This window comes from Apus apus, chromosome 22 (assembly GCF_020740795.1).
Source record: "Apus apus isolate bApuApu2 chromosome 22, bApuApu2.pri.cur, whole genome shotgun sequence".
NCBI lineage: Eukaryota > Metazoa > Chordata > Aves > Apodiformes > Apodidae > Apus > Apus apus.
In genome coordinates this window covers 6384099-6401786 of record NC_067303.1, presented here as the reverse complement: position 1 = coordinate 6401786, position 17688 = coordinate 6384099, and the positions used below count along the sequence as shown (strand labels likewise).

The following is a 17688-nucleotide window of genomic DNA, read 5'->3' as shown; positions in this document are numbered from 1 at the left end:
GAATCCTTCTGCTGTTTGCTCCAGTGAACATTTGCATAAATTACTGCTGTTTTAATTCCGTGTTATTTTGGCCCTGCTCCACAGCAAGGGCTGAGCTCACCTGCTGTTCTTCTGCTCCCCAAGAATTTATGAATGGTTTGTCCTTCTGGGGAGCAGAGACCTGCACAGGGAGGACGAGCCCTTCCTGCTTTCCCAGGTAGGGCTGGCAGCTCCAAGGGGGAAGATCTTTCCTCCCTGCAGTGCATGTTTGTGGGTGCCTGGCAGGTGGGAGAAGGAGCAGCTCACTGTTTCACATTCAGGCATTAGCTGGTGATACTGAAGTATTTACTAGGTTTTAGGATATTATTTTTTATCCTGCACTTTTCAGGGAGCTTAGTGTTACTTGGATATCCAAGATGACCTTCAGGAAACAAAACCCCCGTGCTGAGGGCTGGCAGGGTGTTCATCTGCACTGAAAAAGCAACCCCAGACCTTAGTGTAGCCCAACCTGGAGAGCTGAGCCCTGGGCCTCTCCCTTGGAGCTGTTTCCACAAAAGATTCCTGTGATGTTTTGAGACCTTTGGTTCCCTGTGGGAGAGCAGGGTGGCACGTGCAGCTGGCCCTTCTGGAGCAGCCTGTGGCAGTGCTGCCCTTCAGCAGAACCACTGCCAGGTCCTGAGAGGCTCCAAGGGTGAAGGAGCCAGTGAACTCCACCCTCTTTGCTTTTACCTGCAGGCCCAGGAGCTGGGAGAAGAGGAAAAAGACCAAAGCAAAGCCAGTATAGAGGAACAGCAAAGTAAAAGAACAAAAGCTTCTGAGAGGTATGGTACAAACAGAGCAACCAAGGAGGGGTGGATAGCTCTAGCTCTGGGTGACTTCTCTGTCTTGTCTGCTCCTGCTCTGCTCTGGTCACTGCAACCTGCTCAGGTGTCCCCTGTAGAACACCCCGAGATGCTGCAGCTTCTCACAGGGTCTTTCCCACTAAACCTCTCACTTCTCCTGCCACTGCCTTAGTGCTGTCTCAGCAGATTTCAGCTTTGCTTCAGCTTCTGGCTGGGTAGGCAGCAGAGCTGCTTGTCTGTCCTTGCCTTGAGACTGCCCCAGATGTGGAGGTGGCTCCTGTTTCCCTTACAGCTGTCTGACCTCAAGGCTGCAAAAGTTGCTCTCTTGCTGAGATGGTCTGAATCTGCTGATGTTGTGTGTTGTGCTCTGTGGCATTTCATCATGGGAGACTTGGCCACTGGCTGTTGCCCCACGATGGACCTTCCTGGTCCTGAGGCAGCCCCAGCCTCGACCAGCGCTGGTCCCACTGGGCTGCCAGCTCCTGGCTGGGCAGAACTGGCAGCTGGAGGCACCCAGGGCCAGCCTGGTGCCTCTTACTGTGGGATGGAGGGTCTGGCAGGAAGGTCAGCAGCTCTCTTCCTTCTCCATCCATAGGGTGGCCTAGAGCAAGTCGCTGGGTGACCAGGTGCCAGCTACGATGTTCCCTGGTGTGTGGAGACCTCCCTCCAGGTGCCACCAGCAGTGACCCCCAGAGCAGGGCTGCCTCCCAGGCCCGTAGTTACTGTGAGGACCAGGCTGTCCAGGGAAGCTGTTTCCAGCCTGTTTGTGGAGACTTGTTCAAAGCAGCTGGAACACCATGCTGAGCAGGGAGCTCCCAGCTCTCTCGAGCCCCTCCCCTCTGCCTTTCAGAGCTGCAGCTCGTGGCGTTTATAGATTAATCGTGTCAAAACTCTTAGCCTCTGCACAGCCTTACATACACTCTGGGGCACTGGGAACCAAGAAGCTGTTGCCTGTGCCAGGAAAACCTGTGAAGAAGCTGCAGCCCATCTTAATGACTGGCTCTGTGCACTTGGGATTTGCAGCCTTGTTCTTAGAGGAGCTGTTCATGTGAAAGCCCCCGAAAACGTGTGCTGCCTGCAGGAATTGTCTCCTTATCACTTGGTACCTGCTTCCCTGCTGTGCATCCTGCCTTTCTCTCTGCCTGTGAAGCTGGCTCCTGCTTGCCTTGTCTCTCTTCTCTGTACTTCAGGATGAAGTAGGACTGTAGGTGTAAACATGCCTGCCAACATTGCCATCTGTAATTTGGACAACAGTGTGAGTATTGCTAAGAGGGCTGATTTAACTTGGGGAAATTCCCTAGGGACCTGGAAAAAGAGGGGGATAATCCAGGGAAGTGATTCAGCATGTTGAGACTGGCCCCCAGTAAGTCCTCAGCTGCCTGTTAGCCTGGCAGGGCGTGAGGTGGTGGGGATGGTTTGGAGCTTTGCTGTGCCTTTGGCAGCCCCATGTTGGACAAACAGGTCTGTTGGCAGGCATGGCTTGGTGCCCATCTGCACATCCTCTCTCTTGTCTACCTGCAGCAGCCACTGGGATCTAATCCATGCTAATCTGGTCTTTTGTTACCCTTTTTTTGTGCTGCAAAGTGAGAGGGATCAAAGCGCTGGTGAAGTGCCAGAAGGGAACTGTGTTGCTTTAGAGAATCCGGGCCAGGAGGAGGTTGTGGCCCAAGAGCTGGGATCACCGGGGAGCCTGAGCAGTCTGGAGGAGCTTGCTGCCCCACAGGAAGTGTAAGGGCTTCGTTTCAGTCCTGGTGTTGTGGGAGTGACAGTCCCTGTCCTTTGTTTGCCCTTCGTGGTGTTTGAAGTCAGTGTGTGAAGCAGACTGTGGTTTCGGGGGCATGTCAGAGCCCCCTCCTCTCCCGTGCAAAGCTGGGGGCTGGTGGGTGCCAAGGGAACAGGCTGGGCAGGGCAAGAGCTGCTGCAAAGGGCTCTGCAGGGCTGGGAGGAGCTGCTGGCTTTGTGCTTGGAAAACTCTCCTCCTTTCCCGTGTCGCTAACAGGGCTGCTTGGGGTCACACGCCTTTGTCAAATGCTTTCACATGTGTTGGGACTGGAGGGAACAAGAAAAGCCCAACAAATCACCCAGTTTTTAAGGTCACTTGGGACATTGGCTGCATGGACTGAATAAGGTCAGAGCTCAGGATGGTTGAGCTCGGGCTCCCTGCAGAAGCCAGGGGTCTGTCGTGGGGTTCTGCAGATTCCTTCCCCCAGCTCTACTGCAATAGCAGATCTGGATACAAGTGACTGTGCTGACTGGGCTTTCCACCTCCAATGACAGATCAGCAAATGCAATTGGGGAAAACAGGCAGCACTTCTCTCAGGACAAAGTGGTGGAGAAACAATCTTTGCTGTGGAGACCAGCCCAGGATCTCCCTGTTGCTATTGGCCATAGTGTTGAGTTGTGTAAAGGTGTGTGTGGCTGGATCTCTCTTTAAGCAAGAGCAGGGGCAAAAGGAAGAACATGCCAGAAAGGTGGAAGAGGCTGCATTGCTCTGCTCACAGCCTGACAAAGGCACCTGCTGCAGCACCCTCTGCAGCTGCCCCAGAGCATGCAGCACTACAGGGCAGCACTTGCTTAGCAGGATTTCTCCAGAACCCAACTCCTCTTCCCTCTCCCTTGTTCTTCTTGCTAATGGCTGTAAAAGGGAACTTCTTCCTTGGACTTAAAGCCCAACCCTGGAAGTGTCCAAGGGCAGGCTGGATGGGGCTCTGAGCAACCTGCTCTAGAGGGAGGAGTCCCTGCCCATGCAGGGGGGTTGGAACTGGATGATCTTTAAATCCCTTCCAACCCAAACCATTCTATGACTCCATGATTCTATGATTCTGTATTATTGGGGCTGTTGTTTCCCTGGTTCCTGGTAAAACAGAAGTCCCTCTGCCTTACCTAGCAGTCTTGGAGCACAATGAGACTTTGCTGCTCCACCTGTCACTAGCAAAGAATGGAAATTTTGTTCCTAGACTAACCTTCATTTCCCCCTCCTTCCCCTTCAGCCTCTCTAACACTTTATACTGTTGCTTCTCTCTGTCTGAAAAAAACCCTCACTTAATTAGAAACAGATTGGGTTTGAATTTTTGGAGCACTCAGGGCTTTCCCTTGCCTAGAGCTGCAAACTCCCAGCACGCTTTAGATTGCAGAGGAACCCCTGGTCTGTGGGCAGCTCTGCCAAGCCCTGGGCTGCACACACACAGGTGCCTGTTGTGTCTGCTCGTGCCTGGCAGCCCAGCCAGGCCTTTGCAGCTGCTGGATCCTTCATGAAGCTGAAGGCCTGTGTCACCCTGGCAAGGTGAGCTGCAGTTGGCCAAAATACGAGTCATTTAGGACCCGAGAGCATGTCCTTTTATTTTGTCCATGATGGAGCTTCTGGAGTGGGTCTAGCACAGCTCTCTGCTGGCCAACTGCCTGCTGGACTCTTCTGCACTGCTGACTGTCCACCAGGACAGCTGTGCACGGAGCAGCAGATGGTGCTGGTTCAGCTCCATGGGCAGAACCATGTTTGGTACTTTCAAACAGACCCCTGGGGAGCAGTGTCTCAGCTCACGGGGCTCTGGTTCCTGCAAGGAAACTGGGTTTATATATAGGGGTGTTCAAGTGGTCACACCATTTGTAACATGAGCAATTAGCAAGGAGATAAAGGCCACTGAAACGTGAGAAATGAAAAAGTCACAATAAGACAAAGGCAACTCAATGAAACTTGAGGTGTTTTCTAAAAGTAATGTTCAGCAAATGCAATTTACAATTTTTAAAAGTATTGTTAAATGCTATTGTAAAACTTCCACCAACATTTTCTATAAGTAACATTAAACTATTGCAATTAAAAAAAAAAATCAAAACAGGTTTTAAAAGTGATATTAAAAAAAAAATGCAGTTAGACATCAAAACACAGTTTGTAAGTGATGTTCAGGGCTGTGACCTCAAACAAGCTGTTTGTAATAGACTCGACTCAGTCGCCTCTATCTGATGGTTCCTTTCTGTGCTACAGATGGTGTGCCTGGCACACCTGAACCCCCCGTGTGCACACCCATTCCTGGCAGAGAGCAGAGCTGCTGCTCCTTGGAGTCTGCTCATGGAGATGACGGGGTCCCTGGTGCTCAGTGGATGGGTCAGAGTTGGTGGCACCCAGTTTTCCCTTTCCATCTAGAGGAGGTGGCTCAGAGATTTTTGGTTTGGGGCTGATGGTCTCTGGGGGATGTTGCTGTCCCTTTCATGTTACTCAGTTTTCCATCACCCTTTTGCCAAAGGACATTTGTCTTTTTAGTAGGCAAGCTGGGAATGAGATGGAGCATCAACAGTCCTTGAACCAGCCCAGTGAGGAATCCCTGGAGGGAATAGCCATGGAGCTGGAGACAGAGCTCAAGCCAGAGAAGATAAATTTGGTGCAAGAAAAGGAGGAGAAAATTCAGCAGTTCCTGGAGGAGATGGGGCAGCAGGAGGAAGAGGAACCTGAGAAGCTTCATCAGCAACAGGAAAAATGCCTCAGGTACTTGGTTTTCACTCCACCTCTTTGTTTCTCCCCTGAGACTTTCTGAGCTGCGATTTCATTGCTGGTGGGCACAGGCTGGTGCTGGTGTCACCCCCCTTGGAAGCAGGGCTGCCTTGCAGAGCTGTGGGCAGAGGGGTGAGAAGGCGGCTTTTGGGGAGGGGATGCAGGACTGTGCCTGTCCCAGGCAGTCCTGGACATGAGGATCTCCCCACATGGAAAGGTGTGGAGCTGTGCAGTGGGAGCTGTGTGCCCAGCAGGCTCTGCCTCAGGAGAGTCTGCTTGGATACAGATGGAGCATCTTCCCACCTCCTGAAGGTGAGCTCCACCTGGAGCACAGGCAGCCTCTGGATCTCCAAACCTCTCTCTTATGGTCAACCTGGGAAGAGTTTCCAGTTCTGTGCTCCTGAACCTTTCTTCTTTTGTTTTTTTTGTGGTTTTGTTTGTTTGTTTCTGGCTGCTCATCTCTCAGGACTCTAAAAGAAGATCTGGCAAAGATCTTTGAGGAGGAGGAGCTGCGTGTCAGGAAGGAGGAAACTGAGAGGCTCTCGAAGCTGCGAGCCAAGATCACCTCAGAGACTGAGGCAGAGGTGGAGAAGATAAGGTGAAAAGTTTTGCTTGGTTTGGGAGGGGAGCGTCTTGCATGCCACCAGCAGCCCCTCAAAGTGGTGGCACCAGCCATCTGGAGCCTCCCAAACTGGTGTCCTTCCTTGGTGGCCCTGGCCATGATGCTGTATGTGCAGGGGACCTGCTTGGCCACGGGCAGAGCTGGTGGATCTTGGTGGTAACAGCTCTGAGCTGATGAGATGTTACTGCAGAGACATCTAGGACACAAGTGTCCTGAAGAGACTTGGTTTCCAAGGCCTTAGTTGATCCACTTGTGAATCTTTGTGCTGTCGTTCTCAGTTTCTCCCAGCCTGCATGTCCTATTCTCTAGCAGTGTCTTCTCCTGGTCCTGGTTCTGAAATGGAACCCACGGGTAAAGGACTGAATTCTGACTTGCTTCTGTCTGTCTCGTCACAAACCCACCAGGGCAGAGCAAGAGGCCACACTGCAGAAACTGAGAGAAGAGTGGGAATCCCAGTGGGCAATGGAGAAGGAGAGCCTGGAGAGGAAACAGCAGCTTGCTTTGAAGAAAATGAAGTTGGAAATGGAGGAAGCTCAGCAGAAGGATATGACTGAGCTGGAACAAGAGAAGGAACAATTCCTGCGTGAGCTTAAGGAGAGATTAGACAGGGAAAAGAAGGAGGTGAGACCTTTATGGCCAGCTAGGGTCAGACCTGTGCTGCTTATGCTGACCTGGCCTGTGTGGCAGTGCTGAAGTGTTGAGAGTAAATAAGACCTGCATGTGCTTTAGCAATGACTGCCTTAATGAGAAGGAAAGATGCTGGGTGTGTTGTGCGAGGTGGGACTGAGGTGGGGAGGAGTGTTCCCCCTGGTTTTGTTACAATGGTGGTTAAATAACAATTATTTAAATGGCCATATTGTGTCTGAAGAAAAGAGAAGGGTCATGGTGTGTCTCTGCCAGGCTTAAACCAAGCTCATCAGCCCAGAAAACCTCCTTGGCTGCTGCTGGAGTCCTCCAAAGAGCCTGGGCAGTTCTTGCACAGAGGTGGTTTGTAGCCCTTCCAGCACAGCAGGACTGTTGGCATCTCCTGGGAGGGAAAGTCCATAGACATTAAAGGCACCTTGGATGTAAAGCACTTTCTGAGGAGTTCACCGTTGTGTTTTATTGGTGTTTATGAATAGGTGTTAATTGCACATGCATCTTGTACAGCCTGTCCCCACACGCAGAGGTTTTCCAGCAGACTGTCTTGCTCCTGTTCCTGTAGGCAGTAGGAGAGCTCGAGAAACAGTTTGCAGCTGAACTCCAGGAGCTGAAATCTGCAGCAGAGGAGAAGCATCGTCAGGTAAAAGATGGTGTCCTTAGAATGTAAATGGCTTTTTTCCCCACACTGTCACCAAAGGTGGCCGGGGAAGGGTGGCTCTTTTTTTTTTCTTTTTTTTTTTTCCACTTCCTAAATGTGTTTCTGGTCTGGCTCAGCATTTGGACATGCTCCAAGTAGGGGGTGGTGAGACTGCACACGCTGGTCTCTGCCGTGCTGCTTGCTCTCTGTAGGAGGGCACTAAATGGATCTTGTCAGGAGGGTGACGAGTCTCCGTGGGTGGCTTTCATGGCAGGTCATTTCCAGCCTGCAGACCCAGATAGCAGAGGCACAGAGGAGTGAGGAGGCTCAGCTGCACGAGGACCTGCAGAGAGCAGAGCAGAGGGTGCAGCAGAAAGCCTTTCAAGTAACAGAGTATGAACGTGAGGCAAGTGTTCACCTGGCAAGTGTTGTGCTGGAGGTTCTTCACCATCTCCCCTTGGATGCCTGGTGAGGTCTGAGAGGCCACATCCCCTGCCCAGGGGTGACAGTGGTGCCTCAGGGGAGGGGACAACCCTGCAGCATCTCCCCTCGCCAGGCTGCCTGCCTTGTTCTACCCGGGCCACAGCCTGAGCCCAGCTGGAAGGTTCTCTGAACTCGAGTCCTTCTGCTGGCGTGAGACCTTGTTCCCTCGGGGGGGCCCTGGTGGTGCTGTAGGTTGGAGACACCATCTCTCCGTGTCATCCCTGCAGCTCAGCGAGCTTATGAGAGAGAAACGCCTGGAAGTGGAAAAGGACCACGAGAGGAAGCTGGAGAGGATGAGAGAGGAGCACCAGGAGGCCCTAGCACGGATTCGGGACCAGTACGAGGAGGAGGTACCTCTGGGGGAGAGCACTGAGGGCTGTGCCCATCCCAGCCTGGAAACCTTCCTTCCAGCAGCGTTGCTGCCCTGAGGGAAGGGAAATTTTGGCTGGGCTTGTGAGGATGAGCTGTCAAAACATTCCGTGCACGCTCAGCTGCTTCTCCGCGTCTTTCTCCCCCCTCCAGGAGCGGCAGCAAAGGGCGGAGCTGCTGTCGGGGCTGCGGGGGGAGCTGGGGCGGCTGCGGCAGCGGCAGGACGCGGAGCTGGGCGCCCTGCGAACAGAGCTGGAGACGCGGCTCGTTGCCCTGCAGCTCCGGCACAGCCAGAAGGTGAGGACGGGGCACCTGGCTGCTTGGAAAGGGTCTGGGAACACCTCGGTGTGCCTGCCAGCCTCTACAGCCCCGGGTGGCACAAGTGGCGGGTCAGGCTGTCCTGGTTCTTGTTGTTCCGCGTGGTGGCAGAGCCCTGCCCCGCCCTGCCCCGCCCCGCCCTGCCCCGCCCTGCCCTGCCCCGCCCTGCCCCGCCCCGCCCTGCCCCGCCCTGCCCTGCCCGGTCTTTAAGGTCTTTTCCAACCGAGGTGTGTGATTCTGAGTGAGGAGCCCAGCAGCTCTGTGACAGCTGTCAGCCACAGCTACCTTGCTGGTGAGACAATGGCTACTCAATCAAAGGGGAGATAGCTTCTAAAAGTCATGTTAAATGCAATTTAAAAAACCCCATCAAAACACTTTTAATGGTGTTCAGGACTGAGACCTGAAACGTGCTGTTCATAGTATGTTTGATAGAGTTGCCTTTACCCCATCATGAGGTGACCAAAACCAGCTGCAGAGCGAGGTGGACACCTCTGCTGGCCACGTGCACTGAAGGTGTGAGACTCATCAGCCTGCACGTGTTACACGTGGTGTGACTTGGGCACCTGAATCCCCTGTTTAAACCCAGTTTCCTGGCAGAAATCAGCCCCTTGACCAGAGCTGCTGCTCCCCGAGGATCTGTTCATGGAGGTGAACAGTTGCCTGCTGCTGACCCATGTACAGTTCTCCTAGTGGTGAGACAGAGGTGTAGAAGCATCTGCTGGACAGTTGCTGGTGTACAATTGTCCATTTCTGCTCCTTGCAGGAAAGAGAACTGCAGGATTCAGAAAATGAGCTTGAGATCCGCATGAAGAATGTCAAAGTCAGGTCAGCTGAGCTCCTCAGCCAGGTGAGTCTGTCTGGGTGGGCTCTCAGAGGTTTTCCAGCCCATGCTCTGGCTGCTCCTCCTGGGGAAACCCTTCTGAGTGCTCAGCTAGGACTTCTCCCACCCAAGTTACTGGTAGAATTTGTGTCACAAGTCAGAGCAGGGCTCAGCACCCCAGTGATGTTTGCAGGGCAGGTGGGTGCTCTGGGAGGCAGTGAGGGACTGAGGGACCATCAAGGCCTTTCAAGGCAGTGTGTCCTGCTCAGCATCACTTTGGATTTTAGTCAGTCCCTGACTTATCTCCTCCCTGCTGCCATGAAGAGGGAAAGAATGTTTCTGTATCTTCGGCAGCAGGGTGGAGAGGGAACAACTCCAAATGCTCCAGTGGAGCTGGCAAAACTCACTGCCTGATGCTCTTGCCTACCTGACCTCCACGTCCTGGCCTGTGCCTGGGCTGTAGATAACCTTGCTTCTGTCAGCCCTTCCTTTCCCAGCAGGATTGGAGTGAGGAAGGGAAAACATGGAGAAATGCTGGAGGCAACCAGAGGCTTCCCAAAAGCAATGTCCTGCAGGAATGGCCATGTACCTTGAATACTCTCACAGCTGAGCAGGAAGGGGTGCTCTTCCTCAGGAGTGCAAATATTCCCAGATTCTTTCTTGAAGTCAAATAAAGGGAAAGGAACTCGAAGGAGGGGAGGAATAAAGCAAAACTGGCAACAATCCTGAGTCCTGGGACTTGGACCTGGCCCCTGTGCTCCGGGTGCTCCTCAGCTGGGCAGTCTCCTTGCTCTCACACTCACCAGCTCTCACACTCACCAACTTACTTGTCTGTAAACAGGAGGAGTCTTTGAGACAGAAGAGGCAGCAGCTGCTGGATGAAGACAAACGGACAGAGCAGGAAAGAGACGTATGTACATGTTAGGTGGGATGTGCCTGAGCTGTGGGGAGGGGCTGTGCGGCTGCTGTGGTGGGAGCACGCTGGGATTATGGATTTCAGAGAGGAAACTGTTGCTCCTTGATTCTGAGTCTGAAAATCCCTCTCTGGCTCAGCCTGGGGTGCCATCCTGCTGGGAGTTTGCTTAGCTTTGAGCTGTTTCCCAAAATGAGACAGTCCTGTTCTCCCAGGATTGGTGTGTGCACGTGTAGCTCTGGGTCCTCCTGTGACCCGTGCAGGTAGCGAGTCCCTTGTGAGTGCTGTGCTTTCATTTTGGTGTTGGAGAAATTGCTGTGAGGGATTTATTTCATGTTTTTCTTCTAGGAAGCTGCTTTAGCTTCTCAAGTCCGCCTGGAGGAGAACAGGAAGGAACATGCCAACCTCCTCGAGTCCATCCGGCAGCTGCGCAGGTCTCTAGAAGAGCTCCAGGACCAGAAGGCTGAGTTGGAGGCCCAGGTGGATTTGTTGCAGACCCGAAGCCAGAGGCTGCAGAAACGCATCAGGTATGTGTGTGGAAAATTCTCATGCAAAGAAATCTGCCCTGTGGCCTGGACAGAAACCCCTCCAACCTCACCTGGACCTCTCCTGCACCTCTGAGCTGCCTGTGTGTTGGGCCATGTTCCTTCAGAACCCCAGGGGTGGTTTTAATGCATGATGAGGGCAGGGAGCTCCTGGGCTCTGTTTCCAGATCTATTAATAACTCGCTGTGGAAATTTGTCCCTTTGCCTCTGCTTGTCAGGTTAATTTTTGCCTTTAATGAAGTGCTTGGTGGGGGGCATTGGAATGTGAAGAAAAGATTTTCCCAAGGTAGCTGAGCTGGGTAAGGGTGTGAAGTAACATTTCCCTGCCCAGCCAGGGGTTATGTCTGAGTCACCCCACAGTGATCTTAGAGGTCCTTTCCAACCATGACGATTTCTGTGGTTCCTTGTCTTGGCCCTTTCCCTCCTGGACACTGGAGGTCACTGTGGACATCATCACAGATAGATTCCTGGTCTAATCCAGTGCTGCCTCTTGCCTTTTCCTGGGGCAGTGAGCAGGAGGCAGCTGTCAGGAGCAAGCAGGAGACTTTGAAAGAACTGGAGGCAGAAGAAAGTGTGGAATCTCCAAGAAGGAAAGCTGAGCTCCGCATTGAAGACCTGAGAGAAAATATTCAAGCTGTGAGTAAGGCAGACTGTAAAGGTGTCTGCCCTGTCATCCAACTCCCTTGAAAATCCCAGTGTTTGTTCCTTCTCTGTGAACTCGTTTGAGATGCAGGGAGGCTTTTTTCTTTGCCAGGGGACACCGATGTGTTTAGTAGCATTTGTTGATTTCTGTCTGTAATTACCGAGGGGGGAGGAGTGTCAGGTACTTGAGTGCTCTTGGAGTCAAAAGCAGGGCTTGAGTCAGGGATAGAAATGTCTTTGTTACTGTTAACAAGTGACACAGAATGTCCTGGTGGATCTGGGCAGCACCACAGTGAAGTTGCAATGAATTTTTGCCCCCCTAACTGGATGCTCACGGAGTCCTGGGGTTCTGTTTCCTGTACGTATTTCTGAGTTTCTGAAATGTTTCAACTCCTCAGCACTCGTCCAGGGATCCTGCTTCCCCACCCTCTCCCAGCCAGGAGGACAGCGAGTTCCAGCTGGATCAGTGAGTGTCCACATGCCAGCCGTGCTGGGGAAGCTCTTGCTTTGGTTTCACAAGCAAACACTCTGGCTTGGGTTTACACACCTTGCAGTGATGACCTGTCCTGGGGAGGGTGCTGCACGGGGGCCTGCAGGATGGCACAGCCTGTCTCTTCTGTGCAGTGTCAGGAGATACATCTCTGCAGAAGGGCTCTCCATCCGGAATGCCAAGGAGTTCCTGCTGCGCCAGACGCGCTCCATGAGGAAGAGGCACACGGTGCTGAGCGCTGCCAAGCAGCAGTGGCGCCAGGACATGCAGAAGGCACAGGAGGTGCTGCAGGATCCTGACAGCTCCCAGCTCCTGGAGGGCGTGCGCCAGAACCTGGAGCAGGTGAGCCCCCCTGGGCTGCCTGTGCTGGGGTGTTGGGCATCGGGGCTGCGCAGGGGAATCCAGAGCCCTGGGATGGGGCCCTGGTGCTGCAGCTGCAGTGACAGGCACCTGTGGCTGCTCAGTGCTCCTGGAAATCAGGCCTTGCATGTTTTCAGGAGAGACAGGCAGCATTTGGTCATGTTTGTGTCCTCCTCATTGTAACATGAGGGTCAGGGTCCTTCCCCTCTCAGGTTGGCCGTGGATCACTTCAGGAAGGCCAGGAGCTGTTCAGGAAAACAGTGAAAATACAGTGCAAATATAATGAAAATACAGTGCAAATGTAATGAAAATACAGTGCAAGTGCAGTGAAACCTCCTTTTCCTGGGGATGAACTTGCTTTGAGTGTGTGCTCTGCCCTCTGGACACTCCACTTCCCATGCTCTCGAAGACTTGGGAGCAGTTTTATTCCAGCAGCCTGATTTCCCATGCTGAGTGGAAGTGAGACAAGTAAAGCCACCACGGCCACTAACATAGATGATTTCCTGTGACTTTTGTTCAATTTTCCGCTGCAGGAAGCAAAGCAGTTGGATGAGATGAAGTCAGCTATGCGGAAGGGGCAGGTGCTGCTGAAGAAGAAGGAGGAGAAGCTGAGCCAGCTGGAGTCCTCGCTGCTGGAGGAGGTAACCTGTGCCTGTGGCCTCCTCCCCAGGGCTGGAGGCTCTGCAGGGCTTTTGTCCTGGTGAGGGCTGCTTAGCTGGTGGCCAGAGATGTGCTTGGCAGTGGAGCTGGATTTTAGAAACACCATCTCTGGGAGCAGACTGGTGTGTCAGGCTGGGAATGGGGGAAGAGAAGGCTGGCCAGAGGGTGGGGGAGACTGACTGGGCTGTGAGACCCCCGTGAATTGCTGGGTCTGCAGGTTACAGGAGAAGCTGGGCTGGGGTTGGGTGGAGATGTTCTCCCACAGTGGCAACTTGCCTGGCAGAGCTGCTGGTGGTGGGGATGGACTTGGGTGGAGAAAACCTGCTGGGTGCACAGGATGGCAAGCTTGTTTGGATCGGGAATGAATTGGTGTTAACCCCAGTGTGCTGGAATAGCTCACAATGTAAAGTAAAACCTCACACCAGGATGGTTAGATGTCTTGTGAGATGTTTTATGTACTGTCTGTATCTTGGTCAAGATGGCAGATACTGTTCCTTCCCTCTGCTGGAGACATTTAGAGTCACAGTTAAGTGTGTGGGTGCAGAAAGCAGCTGGAAAAAGCCACATGATTTGAGCCTAGAGAAAACAAGGGCAGGTCACCTTGTGTGTGCTGGGATGGAACCTGCTTCGTGAGCAAGGCAAGCCTGGGAATCTGGCTCTGCCCACAACCACGTGGCCTCAGGCAGGGCAGCAGCAGATGCCAGTGCACGAGACCTTTGGGCAAGCTCTTGTCCTTGGTGCACAGAGAACCCAGCCCATGCAAGAGTTCTGAGGCTTATTTGCAGCTCCAAACATCCTGACTTCTGCCTGGAAGGGCCTGTTGACACAGCTGTCACCTTCTTTTGCCCAGCTTTCAGATGAAGACACGCTGAAGAGTGCTGGGTGCAGGAAGATGGTGACTTTTGATCTCAGCAGCTCTGAGGACACAAACAGCTCATCCAGTGTAAATCTCCATCAGCCTAAATGTGAGTGCCTGGCTGCCTGGAGAGGCTGTGCCCCCTGTGTGATGAAAGACCTTGTTCTTTCCCTCCTGCCTCTCTGCTGTACCTCTGTTGTTGTCACTTGTGTTTGTTGCTGTCTGAGGCAGGTCTGCTGCCCGTGACTAGGGCTGCTCTGTACAGACACTTGATTTGGGAAACTTATTTCCCACCGCCCTGGTTTGAGCCATTCCCTTTCCCTGATCCCTTAGCTGAGCTTGGAGCGTAACATGGTGGGAAGTGCATGTTCTGCTGGGGAGACAGCATCTCCTTTGCCTTCCCAGTGATCCCTTTTTTCCCCTCTCTCTTCTGCCAGTTGATTTGAGAGCTGATGTACGGCCTGTCCCACAGCCAGACAAGGTCCAGTACTTGAAATCCTCTCTGCAGCATATCACCAGTGAGCTGAACGGGGTCCTTGGCATCTTGGACTCTCTGAACAGTCACCAGTCTCCACTCCTCACCTCAACGCCCCATCGTGGTGTCCCTCTGTCCACCTACACCTCCTTGGCAGGGCTGGGGGCAGGTGGCTCCCTGGGACCCCCCATCAGAGGGTCTCTGGAGGAGCCGTGGGCCTGGAGCACTGGGCTGAGCTCCAGCCACTCCTGTGCAGCTGGACAGTCAGTGGACAGCATCCTGGCCGAGAAGTGGCACAAGTATTTCCCCAGTAAGTCTCCTGTCTCTGATCCATCTGCTTCCCCAGGGCTCTTTATTTCACAGCCCTGCAAGTTGTCACTGGCTCATCCTTCCCATGCTGGGAAGGCCAGACCTGCTGGTGTTAATGGGATAAAGAATAAGGAAAAGGCTTCCTCATTCCAGGAAGTGAAGCATGTAGCTCATCTGGTCATCCTGCTTCCAGAGCTCTTCAGCCTTTAAAATACACCTGAGAATCAGTTAATAAAGAAGGGAACAAAGGAGGAGCCAGCCTAGCTTTGCTGGGAGCCTGCTGTGCATTGCAGATAGGGCTCACCAACCTGGTGGCCATGCCACCCCTGTGTCCTCAGCTGCTGGCTCTGCTTCTAGGAACAGTGTCTTGTAGGACAAGAAAGCAAATGCACCCAGATGTGAAGACTGTTGATCTGGGGACCTGTATTTAATATCTGTTTTCCAGGTGGGCTCCCAACACTCAGTGGGAATTCCAAGCCTCTGGACAACAAGCTGGGATATGTACCTGCAGGGTAAGGGTGTTTTTCCTGGAGTTGTTGTTTCATTGTGGTTTTGCTGCTCTTTCATTGCTTTTGTTTCTCTGGAATGATTTGTAGGTCACATTTCATATAACAAGGAAGTAACAGAATTAGAAGTTGGATATTACTAAGCAGACAAGTTAGACACAAGCACTGCCTTTTGAAGCTGCCCTGGTAGCAGTGCTGAGAACCTTCATGCCAGGACCAGGGTCCAAGGTTTTATGTGCTGGGCCCCATGGCTCTGCTGTGAGCAGCAATACTGGGGGGAGATGGAGCCAGAGCTGCCACCCAAACCTTCCTGGTGCTGCACAGACAAAACCAGCAGCCTAGTGGTGGCGGCTGCTGCAGCTTTTATCTGAGATGTGGTTGGGCAGAGGACTTGGAGCCAAGAGGAGGTTGGTTTTTTGTTAACCATGGCTCTTTCTGAGGCAGCCAAGCATTTAATTTGTCCTCTCTCGGATCATCTCTGCCTGGTCCTCTCTTTCCCACTTGCACTGTCTCTCTCATGCCATAGAGAGCAAATACGGCAGTTCCAGCACTCCCAGTTCTGGAGCCGGGAGTCAGACAAGATGAATATTCAAGGAATGATTGAGAGCAACAAGAAGTGGCTAGAAGACTTCAAGAGGGATTCACAAGTGTATCCTTTGCCTGAGTCTGGTCTTTAATGGCACTCCAGCTGCCTGCAGCAGGTAGGAGGAGACAGCAGGAGGTGAGTGAATCAGGAGCACTACAGCACTGAACGGCAGCTGCGAAGCCTCAGCCTCTCCTTCAGTGTCCAGTTCCACAAAGGAAAGTGGTGTTTAGCAGTTAGAGCATGAGTGACCTGCTTGCTCTTCTTTGAGCTGTACTTGACTGAGAAAGTCTCTTCTCTCTTTTTAGTTGTGCTGTGATGCTCTGTCATGCTGCTGCTCTGCCACGACACGCAGCAGCTGGAGCTGGTGATGGGAGAATTTAAAAATTTAAAACAGCCCAGAAGGGAGGAGGTGGCAGGGAAGCATGTGGGGCAGCACGTGGCTGGGCAGGGAGGGCTGGGGCTCCTGGCCAAGCTCTCCTTTCAGCCTGGGTCTGCAGTTGGATGCAGTGAGTGAGACCTCACAGCACTGTTTGTGGGGATATTTCTAGGCTGGTGGTGTAACAGCATTATGCTGGGCTGTCGGTATCTCCTCTGCAGTGTACACTGACATTAGCAGCAAATCCCTCAGGGTTGCTGCTCTGACAGCACACGGTGCTCCTTTAGATTCCCTAATCCCCCTGTAATTCCATTGGAGTTGGATGCAGCAGGATAAACACAGTGTGTGTGCCAGGAGGGCTCCTGCCCCATACCTGTCCTGCCTGCTGGGCTCCTGCCTGCTGATCCCTCCTGTGAGCCAGGCTTTTCCTTCACCCACCTGCCAGACCTCTCTTCCTAGGTCCAGAGAAGACCCCTGCCCGCAGCCCCAGCCTCCTTCAGCTAGGACTGGATGAAAACAGGCAAATTAAAGTCTACCATTACTGAGAGGTGGGACTGGGCTCTGGTGTCTGGGCCCCCTGTGCTCTGCCTGCCGCCGTGGGCTCCAGCGGTGCCCCCGTGTCTCCACTGTGTCTTTGCTGTGCCCTTGAAAGAAAGTCTCTTTACAAGGGAGCAGGGGAAGGAGGGAGTGAACTTCCCAGGTGGATTCTTCTAATCCTGAAATGTGTCCAAATATACTTTATAGACTGTTTAATCCAGTGCTGAAATATCAGGGCTGCAATAAATCAACAGTTCTCTCATTAGTATTCTAGCGATCGTGAGCCAGAGCTGTGAATCATGGAGGACTTTGAGTAACTGGTCAAGGGAGAGAACGTGAATCCAGCTGAGACTTTGCTAGAGGAAATGTGCCAGGAAATGAGCCTGTGCTGATGCCCAGCAAATGCTCAATTGCAGGTGGGACAAGTCACTGCCTCTGGCATGGGCGTGAGTAGGACAAGCAGTGGAATGGCTGTGGAGTCTGGGGACAGAGTGGGAGGGTCTGGGACAACTGTTTGCCACAGTCAACTTGCTGCTGGCCTGCTGAATGCCACCAGCTCTCTGCTGGACACTTCTGCACTGAACTCTCCAGCAGGATAACTGTACAGGGGTTGGCAGAGGGCGTTGGTTCAGCACCTTGGAACAGGGCTCTGCTCAGCTCCATGAGCAGACCCCAAGGAGCAGCAGCTCTGCTCTCTGCCAGGAGTGGGTGTGCACACTGGGGGTTCAGGTGTGCCAGGCACACCATCTGTAGCTTGGAAAATGAGCCATCAGATAGAAGTGACTCAACTGAGTGTATTACGAACAGCTTGTTTGAGGTCACAGCCCTGAACATCACTTTTAAAAGCTGTGTTTTGATTTTTTTAATTGCGTTTGTTTAACGTTACTTTTAGAAAATATCTCATGTTTGATTGAGTTGCCTTTGTCTCATTAATTTTTCGTGTTACAAATGGTGTGACTCATACACTCCTGTGGATATACTCAGTTTCCTTGAAGAAATCAGAGCCCTGTGAGCAGAGCTGCCTGTTCCTCAAGTGTGAGTTCACTGAGCTGAACAGGGTTCTGTTCCAAGGTACAGGATGAGGATCATCTGCTGATCCATGTACAGTTGTCCTGGCAGAGTTGTTGGTGTAGAAGTGTCCAGAGGATGGTTGGTGCTGTACAATTGTCCCTTTCTGGAGTGGGGGACAAGTTCTGACTCTTGGGGAACATTCCCCTCTTTTGGGGACAAAGCCATAG

The 17688-nt window shown here is 52.7% G+C and overlaps 1 protein-coding gene across 8 annotated transcripts in view; it reads left to right on the top strand.

Annotated features, from left to right (window-relative positions):
* The window catches only part of CEP164 (centrosomal protein 164), a 31843-nt gene extending 14479 nt beyond the window's left edge, over positions 1 to 17364 (top strand). For 5 of the 8 annotated variants that reach the window (XM_051638406.1, XM_051638410.1, XM_051638407.1 and 2 more), the window contains 21 exons: positions 715 to 800; positions 2406 to 2549; positions 5077 to 5298; positions 5771 to 5902; positions 6331 to 6547; positions 7131 to 7208; positions 7480 to 7611; positions 7916 to 8038; positions 8211 to 8354; positions 9139 to 9222; positions 10037 to 10105; positions 10457 to 10635; positions 11163 to 11289; positions 11694 to 11761; positions 11920 to 12127; positions 12679 to 12786; positions 13656 to 13770; positions 14099 to 14446; positions 14891 to 14957; positions 15478 to 15600; positions 16359 to 17364. In XM_051638406.1, the coding sequence (XP_051494366.1) occupies positions 715 to 800; positions 2406 to 2549; positions 5077 to 5298; positions 5771 to 5902; positions 6331 to 6547; positions 7131 to 7208; positions 7480 to 7611; positions 7916 to 8038; positions 8211 to 8354; positions 9139 to 9222; positions 10037 to 10105; positions 10457 to 10635; positions 11163 to 11289; positions 11694 to 11761; positions 11920 to 12127; positions 12679 to 12786; positions 13656 to 13770; positions 14099 to 14446; positions 14891 to 14957; positions 15478 to 15600; positions 16359 to 16458 (2874 nt within the window). In that variant the 3' untranslated portion in view covers positions 16459 to 17364. The remainder of the gene's footprint in view (positions 1 to 714; positions 801 to 2405; positions 2550 to 5076; positions 5299 to 5770; positions 5903 to 6330; positions 6548 to 7130; positions 7209 to 7479; positions 7612 to 7915; positions 8039 to 8210; positions 8355 to 9138; positions 9223 to 10036; positions 10106 to 10456; positions 10636 to 11162; positions 11290 to 11693; positions 11762 to 11919; positions 12128 to 12678; positions 12787 to 13655; positions 13771 to 14098; positions 14447 to 14890; positions 14958 to 15477; positions 15601 to 16358) is intronic. The other 3 variants (XM_051638411.1, XM_051638409.1, XM_051638408.1) reach the window with 2 other exon arrangements.
* Positions 17365 to 17688: the final 324 nt, after the last annotated feature.